The sequence below is a fragment of the Cornus florida genome, unplaced genomic scaffold (genome assembly GCF_030987335.1).
Source record: "Cornus florida cultivar Cherokee Brave unplaced genomic scaffold, ASM3098733v1 CherokeeBrave_3.0.0_Hap2_Chr10, whole genome shotgun sequence".
Classification (NCBI taxonomy): Eukaryota; Viridiplantae; Streptophyta; class Magnoliopsida; order Cornales; family Cornaceae; genus Cornus; species Cornus florida.
The window spans coordinates 107300616-107319369 of record NW_026775580.1 but is presented as its reverse complement, the minus strand read 5'-3'; the positions used below and the strand labels follow the sequence as shown (position 1 = coordinate 107319369).

Sequence of the window (18754 nt, the reverse complement as noted above, 5' to 3'; positions counted from 1 at the left end):
CTGGAACCGGAACCGGAACCGTATGTCCACGGTTCTTAAATTCAGAACCGGAACCATGAGAACCGGAAAAAACGATTCCGGTTCCACGGTTCCGGTTCTCTTGTGCACCCCTAAGCGTGGTAGCATTCAATGTTTTCCTTCTTACCCTTTAACGTTGATTTCTTTTATTTCTTTCCATCATTCTTTCGTATAGTAATTCTCGTATAACTTTGTGTGCGTTTTTTTCTTCTTACACAAGTACATATAACTTTTTTCATTTTTTAACAAATATATTTTGAAACATGATATTTTTGTCAAAGTGAATAAACTAAGATCATTGATGTCTTGAACTGGGTGATCTTTAACAAAAGGAAAGAAGAATGCCCTAAAAAAATTAATAAATGGTCCCAACAGGACCACAAATAAGTAACATATGGGATAAAGCCATTTCTTATTTCTGACTTCTAGGCTTTGAGTTGCATCTAGGCTGCAAACCAACAAAGCCATTGGAGAACTACTAGGCCTTGGCTTTAGTTGGACTCAGTTCATACGCTTTTATCCCAACCTAAGTTCATTTATTAGATAAGCCGAGTTCAAACATACCTATGCTCGGCTTGTTTGTTCACCAACATGCATGCAAAGTGCAAACAATCTTAAACTGAGCTTTTGAATATTTTAAATATATATATATATATATATAGATTTAGTCGCTATTTCGTTTTTACTTTTTTGTTACACCCAACATATATTTAATCATTTTGACTTATTAATTAAGCTCAACCCAACTCAAAAGACCCAATAGGCTAAGCCCAACGTTCAAGCCCACCAATATTCTGTCTAACACTACCTTAACAACTATCTTATTCTTCCTCAAACCTAGGCACCCCAATCACTCCACAGAAACAATGAAGCTTATCCAAGCGGCAACCAATCCGAGGTGAGTTCTCAAACTCACCCGCTTGCTCCCTTCCTCTCCCTAACGAGTTCAGATTTGAACTAAGCCACTCATCATCTCTCGTATGGTGTCAGTGGTATGCCTTTAGATGTCAAGAAATTGTTGAGATAGGAGATCGGGGGTGAAAATTAATACACATTTAACATATAGACGCATACATATATATGGATAATAAATGCACGCTATTACAAGTATAGTATCGTGAAATGGTTATAAATTGATTAAGTGTTACCACCACTATCACGCCACGCCACGACCCGTGTTACCATTGGTATCAAAACCAGACTCCCATCATTGATTCGGTGTCTTCCAAGTTTGGGTGGGAAAGAATGCTAAAAAAGAAGCCTTGTCTCACATCGGATCCAAATGAGAAATGAGTATATATGACTTGGAGATTTACAATATCTAACAACTTAAATTTTTGGGTCAAATCGCATAATATATATCCTGTTTGACCAACTATATCTACTGTTTGTGTGTAATATATCCAGTGAGCACTTCTGCTACAAGCCGTATGGGACTAGCTAGGCGATCAATTACTCAGTTAGGACAAAGCCTATTGCTCTGTGCTCCAATCAACAATCATAAAACCCCTCTCTCATTTGCACATCAACCTAACCGGTGTTACTTTACTTCTCATTATCAACTCTAGACAGTACATTTCGGAAATACAAAGCTATGGCTAGTAATTCAACCAAAGGAGTAGGACAAATCAAGACTTCTTCTTCATCAAAAACATAAAGCATATTCATCTCACTCCACTTGTCAGGTCAGACCTGCCGTGTACCAAGTACTGGGAATTCTATTAAGTAAACACAAATTCCAGCAAATGAACATGAACAAGCAAGTAAAGGGGTTGCACAAAACATGTGGTATGGATCCACAACCCAAACACGGTACTTTTAACAGAAATGAGTAGGCAAAGTCGAAAGCACAATTTTGATAACCAAATCAGAATAGATATCAAATGACTGTGTACTTTGAAAGAAGCTGCTGACAACCAAGTCAAACAACAGGCATAACCAAACATCAACGGTAACAGATTAGTCAGTGTATGGAGATGATAAAAAAAAAACGAATCTATGGTGGAGTACTTCAAGCTTACAAAGAATAAGTATAAACTAGATATAGAGGATCCCAAGTCACAAGATTTTACACAATTATACAAACCACAACAACGAAAGTCACATAGAAATTCAAGCAGAGACTATAAAACTGTTTCAATAGTTTTATTTATTCCTGTTTTGAACTTAAAACTAATGCATCATAAACCAGGCTTCAAGTGAAAGTTCGAAATCTAAATAAATGCTGGACTAGCAGGTAATTCAAGACATCAATACAATTATTCAAATGGATAGAGACCAATTCATTCAAGCTTATATATGAATCAATGCATGACAAATATAGACCACCTCTAATTCAAGAAATTAAGACATAAAAATCCGACACTTAAATTAAGAAAGAACAGAGAAGTGTTTAAAGGTTCACAATCCCAAACTTCTAGAGACCTCTCCCAAGATGGCTACATATATAAAATTCAATAAGGAACTACAAGCAAGGTAAACAAAGTATTCCATAGAAGGACCAAAACATACTGAAAGGAGCTCCTAATCGAACAAGCTAAATCCCATATCGTCATCACTCTCCTCCTTTGGCTCTTCCTGTTAAATCATCACCAGAACAAAAAGAACATATTAATCAGAATCTGTTTTTTAATTAAATCCATTTATTTATTTATTGGAACAAAGAATGGACAATTTTTCTTTACCTTCTTTTCCTCGGGAGGAGGAGCTGCGGCAGCAGCACCGCCGGCGGCGGCTGGGGCAGAAACGGCAACAGCACCGCCACCGCCACCGGACCCAACATTCATGATGAGCTCCTCCAGGTTTCTCTTCTCGGCGAGCTTAGCAAACAAGCTGAACCAGTAAGATTCAACGGTAAGATTCGCTGCCTTCACCAGTGCAGCAATCTTCTCCGCCTGTTATTACAAAATCAAGGACAACCAATATACACCAACATATATAAAGATATACGGACATACATAACCCTAAAAAGTAGAGAGAGAAAAAAGGGAATAAGTTGGGAAAGCATACGGTGACGGGAATGCCGTCGTCGTGGAGGATCAAACAAGCGTAAGTGCAGGCAAGCTCACTGGAAGACATCGTTAGTTTTTGTCTCTCTGTAAAGATCAAAAACACAAAATTAGGGTTATTGAAAAACTCAAAACGAATCGAAAATAAAGGAAGAAGATAAAACACTTTGATTAACCGATAAGAATTTAAAGCAAAGAGAGAAACGATTACCGGTCAACGGGGCTTAGAGAAGGCAAAAATTATACCTGAGGAAGTGAAGATCTGAAAATGATAATGCTACTGGCTACGCCGCAACCTGCAATCTTTGATTAGGGTTTTCTCGGATGTTTGGGGTGAAAGGCTTTTAAAGGGTCGAGAGACATGAAATTTTCTTGGGTTTAATATGGGGGCCCAGGCCCACTAGAATGAAAGGGCCGGAGATGGAGCTGCGACGCCGTGTAAGAAAAATGGGAACAATTTTTTTTTTTTTTTTTTTTTTTTTTTTTTTCTCTCTGTCGAGTGTTTGAGATTCACGGGCCTAACTTTACGGCTAGTCATATGGTAGACGAGGACTTGGTTTGGATAGTCTCCAGTGTTGGAGAGCATCCTCCACGAGAATTGGAGATTAAGGTTCGTTTGTTTCAATAAAATATTTTTTTAAAAAAATATAATTTTTTTTTTAGATAAAATATTTTTTTTATTTTTATTTTGTCGATATTTGGTAAAAGGTTACGTCGAGGTTGAGTCTATCGGGCAGGGCGTATAAAATTACTTGCCGAAAATTTTCGAATAAATTATTTTTGTTAAATTTTAATATTTTTTTTGTTCGTAAATATTTTAGGTTCAAACAAGCGTAGCCTAAGTACTCTACATAAATATTAAATTATCAAATAATAAGAGTGGACTATTTACACTATTTATATGTAAATTTCACAAGTAATCCAATCTCCAATCTTAATAGGGTACACGACCACATGACCACACAGCATCTGAGAGATTTCTTGCGAACTTATTATTTATCCAACCTTCTTTTTTTTTTTTTTCAGCATGTGTTTGCATTGGATTGGAATTCAATTTTTTTCCCTAGAAAATTAAACTTGTGACACTCAAAACCTGCACAGTGTCTCACTTATCAAAGAGTAGGTTGTTTGGAAAAACTGGTGGTCATGCATTGTGCATTGGTGAAATAGGTTCTTTGAGAATCAATTTCATCTCACATTCATGCTGGTGTAACAATCATAACAAAAATCGAATTTTATGCATACATTGCGCTCTTGCATCAAACAAATGGTCGATATAGAAGCCCGAGAAAGCTTTCAAATTTTGGAGAAATATAGATATACGCAACCCACTTCAGTCGTAAATTGAACTGTATCAATCACTGTTCATGGCAAGATCATCACCTTGCCTTTCATAACGCAACTCCAGACAAAAAGTTGTTTTATGGATTCAAATGAATTAGAATTGGAGCTCCCAATTCCGAATCCAATACCCTCAACTCATGGTGCCAAAACACATCCTCAATGGACTCCCTCTTGCATGGAAATTTCTTTTTCTCAAAAAGTTCGAGTCAAGATACAACAAAATCAGGCCATACAAACTCTAGGTGTTGCCCAAACAAGCCCCGAGAGCTAAGCAGCAGCTAAAATAAATAAATAATTTTGTGTATACCATGCCGTTGTCCACTTACCCATATATTAATATTAATTACTTTCTGAACCAAAGACAATTAAACAAAAATTAAGAAAGAACCATGAATAAAGAGGTCCACTAGAAATTAAGTCATCAAACTATATTACAGTTGGGTAGGTCAACTGAATTATAAATTCAGTGCCAACGTATATCTGCACGGTTAGTATGTACCCTACTAACGCCTGTAATTTAACAATACTTGGTCCGCAAGATACCCAAACCATGCACATAGCATTGAGGACTTAAGTTTAACATATCAAAATGCAATGCAATTCGACTAATAGGCATGACTTCCGAAACAGCATCGTCTGCAAAACTAGCTACCAATGGGACTTCCAGAAATCAGGCGCTACCTGTATCAAAACAGAAAGAATGAAAGAACCAAAAAAATGTAAAGCTCCATAAGTTACCAAACTTTAAGCCAACACTAAGAAGCCTACAGTAACAACAGAGAAAAGGTTGATTGGTTGCATGATATTCAAGCATCCATATATAACAAAAAGAACCCACCATACAATGGTATATAAACTTATCCAAAACATAAAATCAGAAGTGAACCAACCTTGGTTTCAACCTACCACTATGCAGCCAGCAATCAATTATATCCAGAACATAAAATCAAAAGTGAACCAATCCTGTTTTCTACCTACCACTACCATACAGCAATAAATCCCTGAGAAGTGAACCAAATTCACAGGATGGAGGCTTGAATTAATTCAGGTCTCGATTTGATTCGATCAAGTTGCAAATGCAGGTACACTAAACAGACTCAAAGTTGTCAGGAGCACTGGCAGTCATTAACACAAATCAGTGCACTACTTCCTTTATAAATATAATAATTGCATCAGTTTATCTTTAATAATAATTCATGAAAACAGTTATTTAATCACTAATACATGATTGTGACTCATAAGATGCTATAATAGCACTATTATATACTAACTGCTCACAATATATTAAAGCCCATTGATAAAGTTGGTCCAGCTTAGGTGGGAGGCTCAGAAACTCAAACCTGTATCCTCAACCTTGTCCAAATTTTTAGTTCAGCACAACCAATGAGCATAGTCATATTTACTGTCGATAAGATGTTCCAAAAGAATTTTACGCCCACTAATTGAAAGTTCAGGAAAAAATTAATATAGAGTTAGTGAGTTGGCATGGAAGTATCTGGAACTATCAAAATTAGAATGGGTCCAGGTAGAGTTTGTATTTAGTAGCCATTCAATAAAATAACAAGATTCAAGCTCAGCATGGAAGCTGTATCAGAAGTTCTCATGCTTAACTGAAGACGTGGTTTACATTTAAAATGTAACAAAAGGAATATTTATTTTGCTAAATTAATAAGGTAATGGTAGAATTAGTATCAAGCTCTGGTTCAGGTTGTCATGCATTCCAAACATAGAAATATCCTCAATTGATAAATTCTTTTTTATCCCCACCAATCCACAGTATTATGTTGTACAAAGCTGTAAATATGCAATACATGTATTATATTAAATGTGTAAATATTTGTAAGTTGAGGACTTACCTAGCATGGCAAGCTGGACCTCGACCTTGATCTGCACATTTGATTTTTTTTTTTTTTAAATTAAAAAGAACTCAAGAAATAGAATACAATAAAATAATAAAGCACAATATACCTTCATTATTATTATTATTTTATTTTACTTTTTGTATTTTTTAAATGAAGTAAAGAAATAGCATATGATAAATCCAATAAAGCACATAATAATTTCAAAGTAACAATTAGCATCATATACCTGGACAGTCTACCAGGGGATGCAGATTTGGATCTTGGTGGAGATCTAGATTTTGACACAGATATGGATCGTCTCACAGATTTGCTGCACAAGGAAGCATGAGCACCATGAAAAGAACCAATGCATTGGTTGGTGGTGGGGGGGGGGGGGGGGGGGGGGGGGTGGGGGTGAGATTTCTAAGGCAGGAAGGGAAAATCAATCATAATTAACAGGTATACCTCAAACTCCTCCTAGGACTTCTGCTTCTGCTCCGACTTCTACTATGGCTCAGGCTCTTATATGGACTTCCTTCATAACACTTCACCTGCCAATACAAGGTTCCAAGGAGAGGAAGGCTATCATCTTTCAGTATCAAACCAGTATCTTCGCATCCATAAATTGGATTACATTCCCGGGGACCTAAAGGGCTTATAAATACGGCAAGCAGTTGCAGATAGGATTAAGTAAATAAGTTTGTAATTATTGTTGACAATAAATCTTTACTCAAATTTGTTAAAGTGGAATTTAAACTAGAATTAGTGCTGAAAGCAAAGGTTCGTGGTCGCAGCTACAGACGCAGATGCAATGTAACAGAATCGGGTCCATATTGGTGTTACGTAACGAAATCAGTTATCGCAGTCGTGAGATTTTTTTTCAATTCCGCACATACGGTCTAAAATGCACTGCTACACAATTTTTTACAAAATAATCGGATAAATATGATTTTTTTTTTTTTGTAAATTTTAGTGATTTTTATTAATTTTTTAAAGATCATTTAAAGCTATTTATAATTTTTTAGTCACAGTCCTAATTATATTTTTACTAAATTAATGAACAATATGATGTACGACAAGGGTAGCCTGAAATAGTTGAAATCAAAAGGAGTTTATTGGCTGAATTCTAATAAACAGAATTGTAGTTCACGAAGTGTTAGTAGAGAGAGAGAATTTGGAATAATAAAAATCTATTAGAATCATTCCAACAGGGCTAGGTATCACACCTAGAGGAGGCCTTACACCTAGAGGAGGCCTTAGACCCTCAGAATTTGTGAATCACTCACAAAGAAATCTCAAAGTTATTTTTATCCATTGATTCACTCCTCACCAAGCTTACATCACGCCCTTCTTAAAGCAACTTATGACCCTGAGATTACCCAATAATTGACGTAAACCAAAAGTTGATTGTATAGCATAATAAAAGTAATAACCACATAATTGAGGTAATCAACATTTGACTTTAGAATTACCCCGTAATTAAGGTAATCAATACTTACCAAATAGCATAATTAAAGTAATTAAAAGTTGACCAAATCTCCAATTATTCAAAACTCCATGTGGACCCACATTATCTAGCCTATGCTAGCTTGAATCTTAAAATCCTCCTTTTGGGGCCTTTTATACACCTTTAAAGATTTCTGCCATTGATTTCCATCAATTCTCTCCGGCTTGGAAAAACTTGATTACGACGAGTTAAAGGGATAAAATTGCTCATAAAGGTCGGGAGCTAGATATTGGAACTCGCTATCAGCAATCCAAGTACAATAAAAAATTGGGCGGCCCCTCCATGTAACAAGTAACTTCTGAAAACCACTCTGAAAATCAGCTTGTGTCTTGTGACTCTCATTGCTGTTGCAGTCTTCCTTTGAACTTCAACATGAATATCCTGGATACGCTTACTAAAAGCATCAGCTTCAGCACTAGGGTGCCTGAATTAGTAAAGGAACTAAATCAATTGGCTTCCTAGGACGTAAACCTGCCACAATTTCATAGGGGTTGTGCCCAGTGGTCCTTTTTACAGAAATGTTGTATGCATATTCAGCCATAGGAAGAATATTGTCCCAACTAGTAATACGGTTACCAATAAGGCAGCAAAGCAAGTCACCCAAGCTGCGATTAAAAACCTCGATTTGGCCATCAGTTTGTGGGTGAAAAGAACAAGAAAATTTCAGTCTTATATTCAGCAACTTTCATAATTTGTGCCAAAAATAACTCGAAAACTTCACATCTCGAGCAGAAGCAACTGTGTTGTGCAACCCATGAAGTCAGACGTCGTCTTGGAAAATGGATTGGCAACGTAGACAACATCAGAAATCTTAGAACACGAGAGGAAATGTGCCATTTCTAAAAAAACGATTCAAAGGCCAGAAGCCTACTAATGAACTGGAACCTCTTGCCATCTTGCTGCAATCCACATCTGCGCCCGCCAGATTTATTTTCTTGCTGCAAATTCATCTAGGGCTTACTACCGGAACGATGCACAGACTCCCACCATTAATGGCTTACAATGGTTTTGGGTTGTTAATGGTGGTTATCTGTTTTGATTATTGGGTTGGATTTCTAATGGGTCCATTGGGCCAGGCTTGCATGTCTTTCTTTGCTCTTGTGGGGCTTTAGTTCAATCCTTGTGACTCTTTCTGGTTTTGGCCAAAGGCCCGATTTGTAACCTTATAATTTTAATGTCAGTTGCTTAACTTTTCGGAATAAAAAAACGTGTCCTATACTAGTTCTAGACAAGCCAATAACAAAAGCATCTCTTGACTCATGATCCTCATGATTCTCTACCATTCCAACTTCCACACTCGGATTTCTTTTTGCAATTTTAACGTGATGGCAAAGAACACGCCGCAAGTTATCATTCAACGCAAATTTCTTGCATAGAAGCTCCTCATTTGCGGTATTGTTTACGAGTATCGCAACATGGTTTTGGTGAGACTGACATTGATCAACAATGTCAACAATCACCTCTTGCTTTATGCCCTCGTGTTTCTGAGCATCCAAGGCATAACATATATATTATATAATGTTTACATTAACCAATCATTTAGTCCCTGTGACTTTAGAGGCATAACATATATATTATATAATGTTTATATGCAATTATTTAATTAATATAAATTTTTTCTTGAATAATTTAGTTAATACTCCCTCCGTCCCATAAAAAAGTCCACCTTTCCATTTTTGGCTGTCCAAAAATAATTGTCCCAATTAAAAATCCCAATGTACTATTTTTATAATATTCCTAATTTCCCTCCTTGCCTTGAAATTATATAAGCAATCACCTCATGTGGACCCACCATAAAATAAGGCCCAAGGAGAAAATTGTTAGCACGTCATAAAATTAAAAAAAATTAAAAATTCATCTCAGCCCTTAACTTTTATCCATCTGAACCGTTGGTTTGGTAAAGTTAAAGATATATACAAAACCCTATTTTGTTGTAAGAGAATGGCAGAGTAAGGTGGTCAAGCAGTGCAAGTGTGTAAGATATCTGAAATGGAGTAGATAAATCTTGCAAGTTTGAGTTCATTTTGAAATTATATTCTGTATTTCTTCTTTTTCGTTCTTGTGGGAGATGGAGATTGGATTTTATCAAAGAGATCAGGCGTTTCTTGATTTTGTGAGCAATGGTGGTGTAATCGAGTCCAACCTGAGCCAAGCCCGAGCTTGTAGAAAGTTTACCGAGCCCGAGAACCTCTTTGGAAGTGACAAACCGAGCCTGAACAACCCAAGGCTCAACTCGGCTCGGTTCATTTGCAGTCCTAGACGGAAGGAGTATAATTAATAACTATATTTGTTGTGTTTGAAAATAAAATTTTTTATTTAGAATCTTAAATTAAATAAAAAATCCCATTAGGTGGGGCAACTCAATTCTAACAGAAACACCTGTTTTTATTATTAAAAAAAAAAAATTCAACTGGTTCACTTGTGAATCGAAGTACCCACTGATATATCAGTGAGTATTGGTCTCGGTTGGGTCAAAACCAGTTGCGAACCGTCCCGTTCGGCAAACCATGGCTGAAAGTGACCATTTGACAATAAAGTATGGGAAAAAGCCCAGTTACAAAGGCAGCAATTAAGCATTACCTGAATATAAGACTTTGTCCAGGGATTTCGAAATTCAGTACCATCCAGTCTTTGGATCTGTATGCCAGAAGAAGTCAACAGTCGGAAAGAGGCAAATAATAGAAGAACGTGATTACAAACATTTCAAAATTATTTGTACGATCTCCTAATAACTTACAGCATATTTCATGTCCTCATAGTTAGTGTAGTCAACAATACCCATGGCTCCTGAAAAAGACTAGTAGTTCAATAAAGAGAAAACAGATAAAAGAAGGCAGTCCATAAGCTATGTAAATAGAAACACAGAAACCTCAAAGCAAGCTTAGCGATACAGGGTCAAAAACAGAACATGGAATGGATTCTAGGGTAAATTAAGGAGAAACTTGTATTTGTAAATAGAAAAGGAGATAAAATGATGAATGAGTTCTGTGGGTAATAATGACATTTAAGATGAATGGTGCTTTTGTTGGGGGGGGGGGAGGAAAGTGAACAATTCCACATTTCTTTCCAACAACGAAGTGCAAAGCAAGTAAATACAAGGAGATTTATGTTACACCAGTATGTGGAACTCAGAAAGAATTTTACTAAGCAAGAAAACACAAGGAGATTTGATAAATGTAATAATAAGTGACAAGGAAGAAAATTGACTAATTTTGTTCAAGCTCATCTCAGAAAGAATTTTACTAATTCTGGAAAACATAATAAAAGTAGAGAACTTAAGTTGTGAAGAAAGGATCAATATTATGGACAAAAAACTGGAGTTTTTCATTTCCATGCTTGTCCAAATATTTGCTAAATTGATGGCTACTACAATGAAAATCTTACCATTGTGACCTCTTCCAATAGTTCCTCATGATTTTAGACAAATAGCTACACTTTATCTATGCTATTATATACGATGTCTTTGCATGATTCCTTTGTACCACACCCGTTTGACTTCAGCAACTAAATTTCACCCACTTAGCAGTCTCTCCATTACTAACAATGCATAGAGAAGCAGTGAGAATTCCATATTAGCACCCACAAAAGCCATTACATCTCTTAATCAGCACTCACATTCACCTTTTTATGATTCCTTCATATGTTGTCCTCATGTATGTCTTGCCTGGTTATTGTCCTTTTAGTTATTCTTTCTTTTGATCCTTAGGTTGTTTTGTGCCTCTAGGTTGTAATTTGATGTGGTCCAAGATTGGGAGCAATGAGTTCTCAAGAGAAGTTTTGAACGACAATTAGTCCCTTGTAAATCAAGAGCTACGCTATCAATGAGTTAACTCCAGGTCTAGAATGTCAAGCCAAAAAATGACATGATAAAATGCAACCTTATTAATTAAAAGGATCATAGAATTTTAGACGTAATAAAATCATTCCAATTCACTAGAAACTACAAATAAAATGCATATTCTCCAATCTTAATGAATTAATAAAAAACAAACAAAAACTATGTGCACATGCTGTTATCAATGGGCAAGGTATGGAGAAAGGTGTTTTAATCTTAGGTTGAGACTAGAACACGAGTTGGAGGCTACAACCTCCCACAGAATTTAGCAACTGTGTAATACTACAAACACCTACTACCTTCACCATCGCGAAAAACTTGAGCAAAACACACTTCTCCAGCCTTCCGCATGTGATCCTGAAAATAATTCACATGTGGTAACTAGTAAGATTATTCAGGTAGCAAATTAAAAATGATAATAATAATAATAAATTAAAAAAAAGAAGAAGCAAGCTTCTATGAAAAAAGTTGGAAATACTCCCCACCTTCAAATCTTGCCATGATGCTGAGGAAGGCAGTCCACGAACAACAACTATATAGCAAGAAAGAAATAAATCAATTTTGGCTAAACAAGTAAGCCTAAATTGGACCCAGAACCGAAGTTCCACAAATAATGGTATGGTGAGAGTTTAAAAGAGATAAAGAACTTAACACACAACAAACGAGATGAAAATCTTCAAAACAAGATAAAAGAATAAAAAGTGCACCTCGATATTCCGAACGACGAGAAACACCAAATCGTCCTCCTCCCCCACCACCATAAGCACCCCGTCGATCAATTGAAGATGATTGCCTGCGACCACCATGACCAAGTTCAACCTACATCAATAGCCAAATAAGAAACTATCACTAGAAAAAAATGCCCACAATAAAGATTTAGTTTCAAAGCCTGATACCCTTAAGCGAGAACCATCAAAATTATAGCCATCTCGACCCCTAATTGCATCTTCTGCCGCCCAAGCATCGTCAAACTGCAGAAAATCATAGGTAAGATACAGCAACCACACGTGTAATCAACATATTGTTCACCATATGTATTCAAATATTATTATACACAAGATACAATACCTCCACAAAGCAATAACCAGGAGGACGAGGTGGAAGCTTCAACTCGATATCCAGAATTCGGCCATACTACAACCAACAAAAAATTAGATCTCATTTCTATACATGGTTAAACAATTAATAATCTTGCCTTATGATTAAGTGAGCATGTGCAGGTGTGGATGTTACATCCGTTGAGTGTTACAAGCAACATCAGTTCAGTGTTACTTCTGATTCATCGTGCCTCTGTGAGTGGGTACAGGTGTTACTATAGCAAAAGAACAGAACTGTTAAATATGACTTAAAAGAATGGAGAGGATTCTTCAGAGAACCAGCTCATTGTCGAAGATTAATATATTTTTTCAATCAACAATAAGAATCAAACCCTTAACCCTAGACTTCTCTTTCAGATACAATGTTAGCACTTAACCACTATGATACATGAAATCTGAACACGAAGCCCTTTATGCAGAACAGTTTGAGAAAATTGCCCATGATAAAAGATGACTTTTGAGGCCGAAGACAACTCCACAAAAAGTTCAAAGAAGGAATTGCATAATTTTGAGCTCAGCTAACCCGAAAAAGCACAAAAATCATGTAATTTTTGTTCTTCTCTTACATGCGCAGCATAAGTTCTATTACACACAGAAAATAGTGGGGCAGTGAAAAAATAATAATAATAATAATAGATTTCTTGAGCTACTTATCAAAAATTAAAATAAAAATAAAATAAAAAAATAAATAATAATAGATTTCATGAGCTATGACTATTTTAATTCTTTTTCACTACTATGATGTTACTGGAACAACTCCACACACGCGTATTTAGTCTATGTTAATGGCCAAAAAAGAAAAGATATTCACTGGATCAAATTACTCAAACCTTGTAGAAGAGATCTTCAATTTCCCAATCTTTAACATCTAACGGCAGGTTGCCAACATATATTGTGCGGGAAGAGCTAGCCATTTCCTTAAACAGAAATAGAATTCAGCAAGCACAATTCCTGCACATAGGAGATTTTGTTTTCAATGTGATATTCTCCTTGATATTCAAAAGTATATTACCAGGTTAATTTTTGCATCTGTTCCTCAACATCATGGACAAAAAAACGCAGTTAAAACTTAAAACAAAACCAAAATTTTGAAGCAAACCAAGAGAGCAATCCTCGACGTGGTGCTCCGCAAGCTCCATTGGTCATTGCTCCAAGGTGCACCAAAGCAATTATAAAATCAATATAAAAATTTGATCTCCTCATTCTTTCCCTGATTTCCACAGAGATCTAGAAGATTTCTGAATTTGAGCAAGAACTTCCAGTTTTCAAAATACCCAAAAATCCATAATAATCCTCTCCCCCATTCTACACACCTATGTATGGTTGCAAAGCTCCTATTTGTCCAAGCTCCTTTCATCTATCATGAAGAAAGTTTACATGTTATGAAATGTTATAATGTTGACAACAGATCCTTTCATTTTCCTCAATCAGTTTCTTCACAATTACATTGAAGAAAATAGCAGGAGATAGAAATATGTTCCTCTAGCCGCTGCTTTCCTATAACATTAAAAAATACGAAGTATCCATAATTCAAGTGGTAACCAACAAAAATTTATTAAACACCTTCAAGTTCGAGTGGAAGTTGGCATAGAAAAAAGTCAAAATTAACTATCCCCTTCCAAAGATCAAGGAGCTATAAGTTAATGAACTTGTTTTTCTTTTCCCTTTTTCTTTGTTTGTTTTTAGAAAGTAATGAATTATGGTACTTTTCTCATTGCTAAATGTGCAGAAAGTAATAGAAAGAAAAAATTTGGATTCCGAGCAATACTTGGGGTTGAAATAATTGATGGAAAATCCAGTTCTCAAGTACTTATCCTGAATCTTACAGGGAACTAAATGGATCATATATTATTAAACTAATCACAAATGTTGCATGATGGAAAGAAGAACTGAGACAACAAATCTACTAGTAGAAGAAATCTATTAGTCTACTGGTCAAAAAGGTATTAAAAAAAATGCAAGGATAAGTTGACAGAAGAATGTACTATCCAGAGCGAGGAAGGAAAGCCCACCAACAACCCTTTTTGTATTATTAAGTATCATGTAAACATGCAACCCCATGAGATAAGGCCAACCAAAATCCTACTCTTTGCCTTTGGTGTATCTGACTTAAAACATGTCTAGAGTGAACCTAAACAAATCGATTCTGAGCTTCTGTCATAAGCTATATTAGGATAAAATAAACCCATTCAGAAATAACTTCAGAAAATTAACAAGATCATTTTAGTATAAGTCAAGAAACTGATACAGCATTATACATCAGTATTATGGAAGGTCATATACTGGAATTCATGTAGTGTGAGCAAAATCAAAAGAAAATAAATACTCATCAATTTACAATGCGAAAAGCAGGGCTCAAATACTGTACCAACCAGCTGTTTCAGATCAATTATTCAACAGTACATATCTTTTGGGAATTCATATTATCTAGAAACGTGAATGGGTCTAAGATTATTCCCAATGATAATACGAGACAATGTCAATACTATCACATCAATACATCAAGAAAAATATTTTGACCCGTTTGTTATAGTCGAATGTAATTTTCCCAAGAAGAAAAAATATATATTCTTAGCTCATTTACAATGGAAATTTGATAAACCCTAGACAGAGGAGAAATGATAGAGACCACGATTCAAATCGTACCAAAACCAGAATTGATGACTAGATTTTCAGCCAGAACGTGCCCGTGGAGGGTGATGGATGATTCGCTCCTCCGAGATCAGTAGATCTAACTCTTCGAGATGGATGGTTCGATTCAGGTTTCTAGGGTTTCTTTTGAATCTTCAAATATTCTAACAAGATGGAAAGAGGGAAATTAGTTTTTAGGAAGGAGAAACATTTTAAATGCCACGGTAAGAACGTATGGATATCCTCTCAAACTCAAGATAAAACATTTTAATGGAATAGACACGGTATTAAATACAATTAATACCAAGTGTATTACTAATAAGACTTCTCCTTCAGAAGTTTCCTTATCCAAAGCATTGGTCAAACCTGCAATTGAAGTTAAAGGCTTCAATCTTACCCATCCTAAGAAGAATGAAGAATTTCTCACTCTTCTTACTTAGAAAATTCAAGGACTTAAAATTCAGACTCTATCCCATGATGAATCTGAAATAGGTTCTGATTCTGATGCGTTATCTCATATTGAGGCTTTTCAAACTGATTTTACTCAGATGCCTGAGTTCAACAGAATTGTCTATGATAAGAATATTCACTCCAATACAGCACCTGCTCCGAGTAGATATTATTATCCTAGACCCACACCTCAAGATATCTTGTATAAAGAAGATTATTTTCATACACAGAAATCTTTTCATGGTAAGACCATTTATGAATGGAACATAGATGGGAAATCTGATTATCAGATTTACGAAGTTATTCATCAAATGTTGATGTATAACTAAGTCTGTAAAATAAACCACAACACTGACCCAACCATTGCTAAATTTGTCGTTGCTGGTTTTACAGGAATCCTTAAAGGATGGTGGGATAATGTTCTCACTGACATTCAGAAAGCTGAAATCTTTTCTGCTACCAAGATCGTTAAAGATGAAGCTACCCAACAACCAGGACCTACTCCAGATGCGGTTTACACTCTCATCACTACTATTATCCAACATTTTGTTAACCCTGAAGGAGCTAATAGTGAACGGAGTCGTGAGCTTCTACAGAATTTAAGATGTCTATCTTTAACTCATTTTCGGTGGTATAAAGATGTATTCTTGGCAAAGGTTCTCCAACTCAATGATGCAAATCATGAGCATTGGAAAGCAAATTTTGTGGATGGTTTACCAACCTTTTTAGCTGAAAGAATCAGGAAAAAGCTTAGAGATATGAATAATGGTATCTCTATCCCTTACAGAAACTATACCTATGGTGGATTAGTCAATATTGTAATCCAGGAAGGTCTAGCTCTCTGTAATGATCTGAAGTTACAATCCCAGTTAAAAGCACAAAGATTAACTGGTAGAAAGGAAGTGGGTGAATTTTGTGATCAATTTGCCTACCAGACTCCCTTATCTTATCTTAAACATAGGAAAAGAAATAAGGCTGAAAAGCCTTATAAAATGAAGTATTCCAAAAGAAAGAATTATTCAGAGGAAAAGGATAATTCTCGACAGTATACTAAGCCTGAAAGGAAATATATTCCTAAAGCAAAGGGTAAAGGAAAGCCCAAAGCTGAGGCTAAATGTTTCAAATGTGGACGCATAGGCCACTATGCAAACAAGTGCAGAACTAAGGAGAAACTTAGTAGTCTTCACATCGAAGATGAATTAAGACTTCAATTAAGTAAATTGTTACTTAATACTAGTTCTTCTGAATCAGAGTCATCAGCTGATTATGGGGACGTTGTTATGGAATTACAGTCTTCTTCTTCCTCTGAAGCAGAAGTCCGAAATCCGAGATGTTCTTGTAATCCCTTTCATGATGATTATTATAAAGCAATTGTTGAAATGAATGAGTTAAGCTTAAATGTTTTAACTTCGACTCAACAATCTTTATTGGATCTTATAGATCATATCCAGGATCCTCAACTCAAATATCAAAAGCAGATAAATCAGCTTGCCAACCAGCAAATATCTGTCTGGAAACTAAATTCTTTACATCTTTTTCCAGTACTTGTTTAGCAGCACTACAATCAATGCGTAACAAGAATTTCTGATTAATTAAATCATCTTGGAATTTATAAATGCATTTAACCAAAGAAATAATTTATTTTTTGATGGTTGAATAATTTAATTGTGCATTTTTTCAAGTTCCTGAAGTGAAGCGAACAAGCTCCTCTGTTCCTGTATTTGGATTATTCTGTTTCAGAATACCACCATATCCAATATTAGATGCATCTGTTTCCACAATTTTGAACCATGAAGAATTGGCTAGAGCTAAGCAAGGAATTTGTTTTGCTTTGAGTTTAATCTTCTGGACTGCCTTGGTGTGTTCCAAAGTCCATGGGGAAGGAGATTTCCTTAACCTGGTGTACAAAATTGCTGTATTATGTGCAAGATCTCTGTAGTGATTTCGAATATAATTCAAACTACCAAGAAATCTCTGAAGTTGAGTTATACTACGATCAATAGGTCGAATTTTTCCATCACAAATTTCATGACCAAGAAATCTGACCTGGGTTAAAAACAGTTTTAGTTTAGGAGCAGAAACTACTAAACCACTTCGGTAAATAAAATCTTTGAAAATTTTCAAGTGTTTATAATGTTGATCTATTAATTTTGAAAATATGAGAATATCATCAATATAAACAATAGAAAATTCAGTATAAGGATTAAATATGTCATTCAAAATATGTTGAAATTCTGAAGGGGCATTTTTTAATCCAAATAGCATTACTGTCCATTCATATTGTCCAAAAGGTACGCAAAAGGCTGTTTTGTACCTGTCATGTTCTGCAATCTGTACCTGGTAATATCCAGACTTAAGATCAAATTTAGAAAAGATTACAGCAGATTGTAATCTATCTAAAAGATCTTTGATGTTGGGAATTGGATATCGGATCCAGCTCAAAGCAAGATTGAGTGGTCGATAATCAATAACCAATCGAGGAATTCCTCTTTCTTTTTCAGCATTGTTATTGACATAAAAAGCTCTGCAACTCCATGGGGAGTAGCTATCAGTGACAAGCTTCTTTGCCATTAAAGAGCTGATTTCAGTTTTGCATAATTCCAAGTAGTCAGCTTTCATGTGGCTGGGACTAGCTTTAGAAGGAATCATAAGATCGATAAATCCCTTTTCATAAGGTAAAGAAACAATATGCTTCTTTCTATCCCAAAAAGCATTAGGAATCTCACTACAGATTTCCTTTAGAAAGTTTTGTCGTATTGACTCAATTTTCTGTTGCTCAGTGGGTTGTACCAATCTTTGATTAATTGCTAAGGAGGATACCTCCTTTTGCAAATAATTCAGTTGTTTTTCCTTAAAGATAATGTTATCCTTAAGAGCATTGATATGCTTGTTTACTGGTGGGGTCAAAAACTGTAACTGAAACAATTAATACTAAGTGTATTAAAATCTGTAACTGAAACTTCATCATCCCAGTTTGAAGTTCCTCAATCAGAAAACGCGAATTATTTTCAACTCTTGAATCA

At 35.6% G+C, this 18754-nt stretch overlaps 2 protein-coding genes across 4 annotated transcripts; both read right to left on the bottom strand.

Moving 5' to 3' along the window:
- Positions 1–2361: 2361 nt before the first annotated feature.
- On the bottom strand, positions 2362–3430 carry LOC132276841 (large ribosomal subunit protein P1-like). Of its 2 annotated transcripts, none has more exons than XM_059778464.1 (4): positions 3273–3430; positions 3028–3113; positions 2703–2912; positions 2362–2595 (listed from the first exon to the last, which is right to left on the bottom strand). In XM_059778464.1, exons 2-4 carry the CDS (start codon positions 3094–3096, stop codon positions 2542–2544), a joined length of 333 nt encoding a protein of 110 aa, XP_059634447.1. In that variant the 5' UTR covers positions 3097–3113; positions 3273–3430; the 3' UTR covers positions 2362–2541. The 2 variants fall into 2 exon arrangements, with proteins under 2 accessions (XP_059634447.1, XP_059634448.1); XM_059778465.1 differs by having other exon boundaries at positions 3238–3384.
- Positions 3431–4760: 1330 nt separating this feature from the next.
- On the bottom strand, positions 4761–15539 carry LOC132276840 (serine/arginine-rich splicing factor SR34A-like). 2 transcript variants are annotated; one of them, XM_059778463.1, is made up of 14 exons: positions 15297–15539; positions 13750–14007; positions 13481–13601; positions 12622–12687; positions 12450–12524; positions 12261–12372; positions 12039–12085; positions 11853–11910; positions 10456–10505; positions 10299–10355; positions 6677–6762; positions 6459–6542; positions 6227–6257; positions 4761–5051 (listed from the first exon to the last, which is right to left on the bottom strand). In XM_059778463.1, exons 3-13 carry the CDS (start codon positions 13562–13564, stop codon positions 6227–6229), a joined length of 750 nt encoding a protein of 249 aa, XP_059634446.1. In that variant the 5' UTR covers positions 13565–13601; positions 13750–14007; positions 15297–15539; the 3' UTR covers positions 4761–5051. The 2 variants fall into 2 exon arrangements, with proteins under 2 accessions (XP_059634446.1, XP_059634445.1); XM_059778462.1 differs by lacking the exon at positions 13750–14007 and having other exon boundaries at positions 15297–15538.
- Between the last annotated feature and the right edge of the window lie 3215 nt (positions 15540–18754).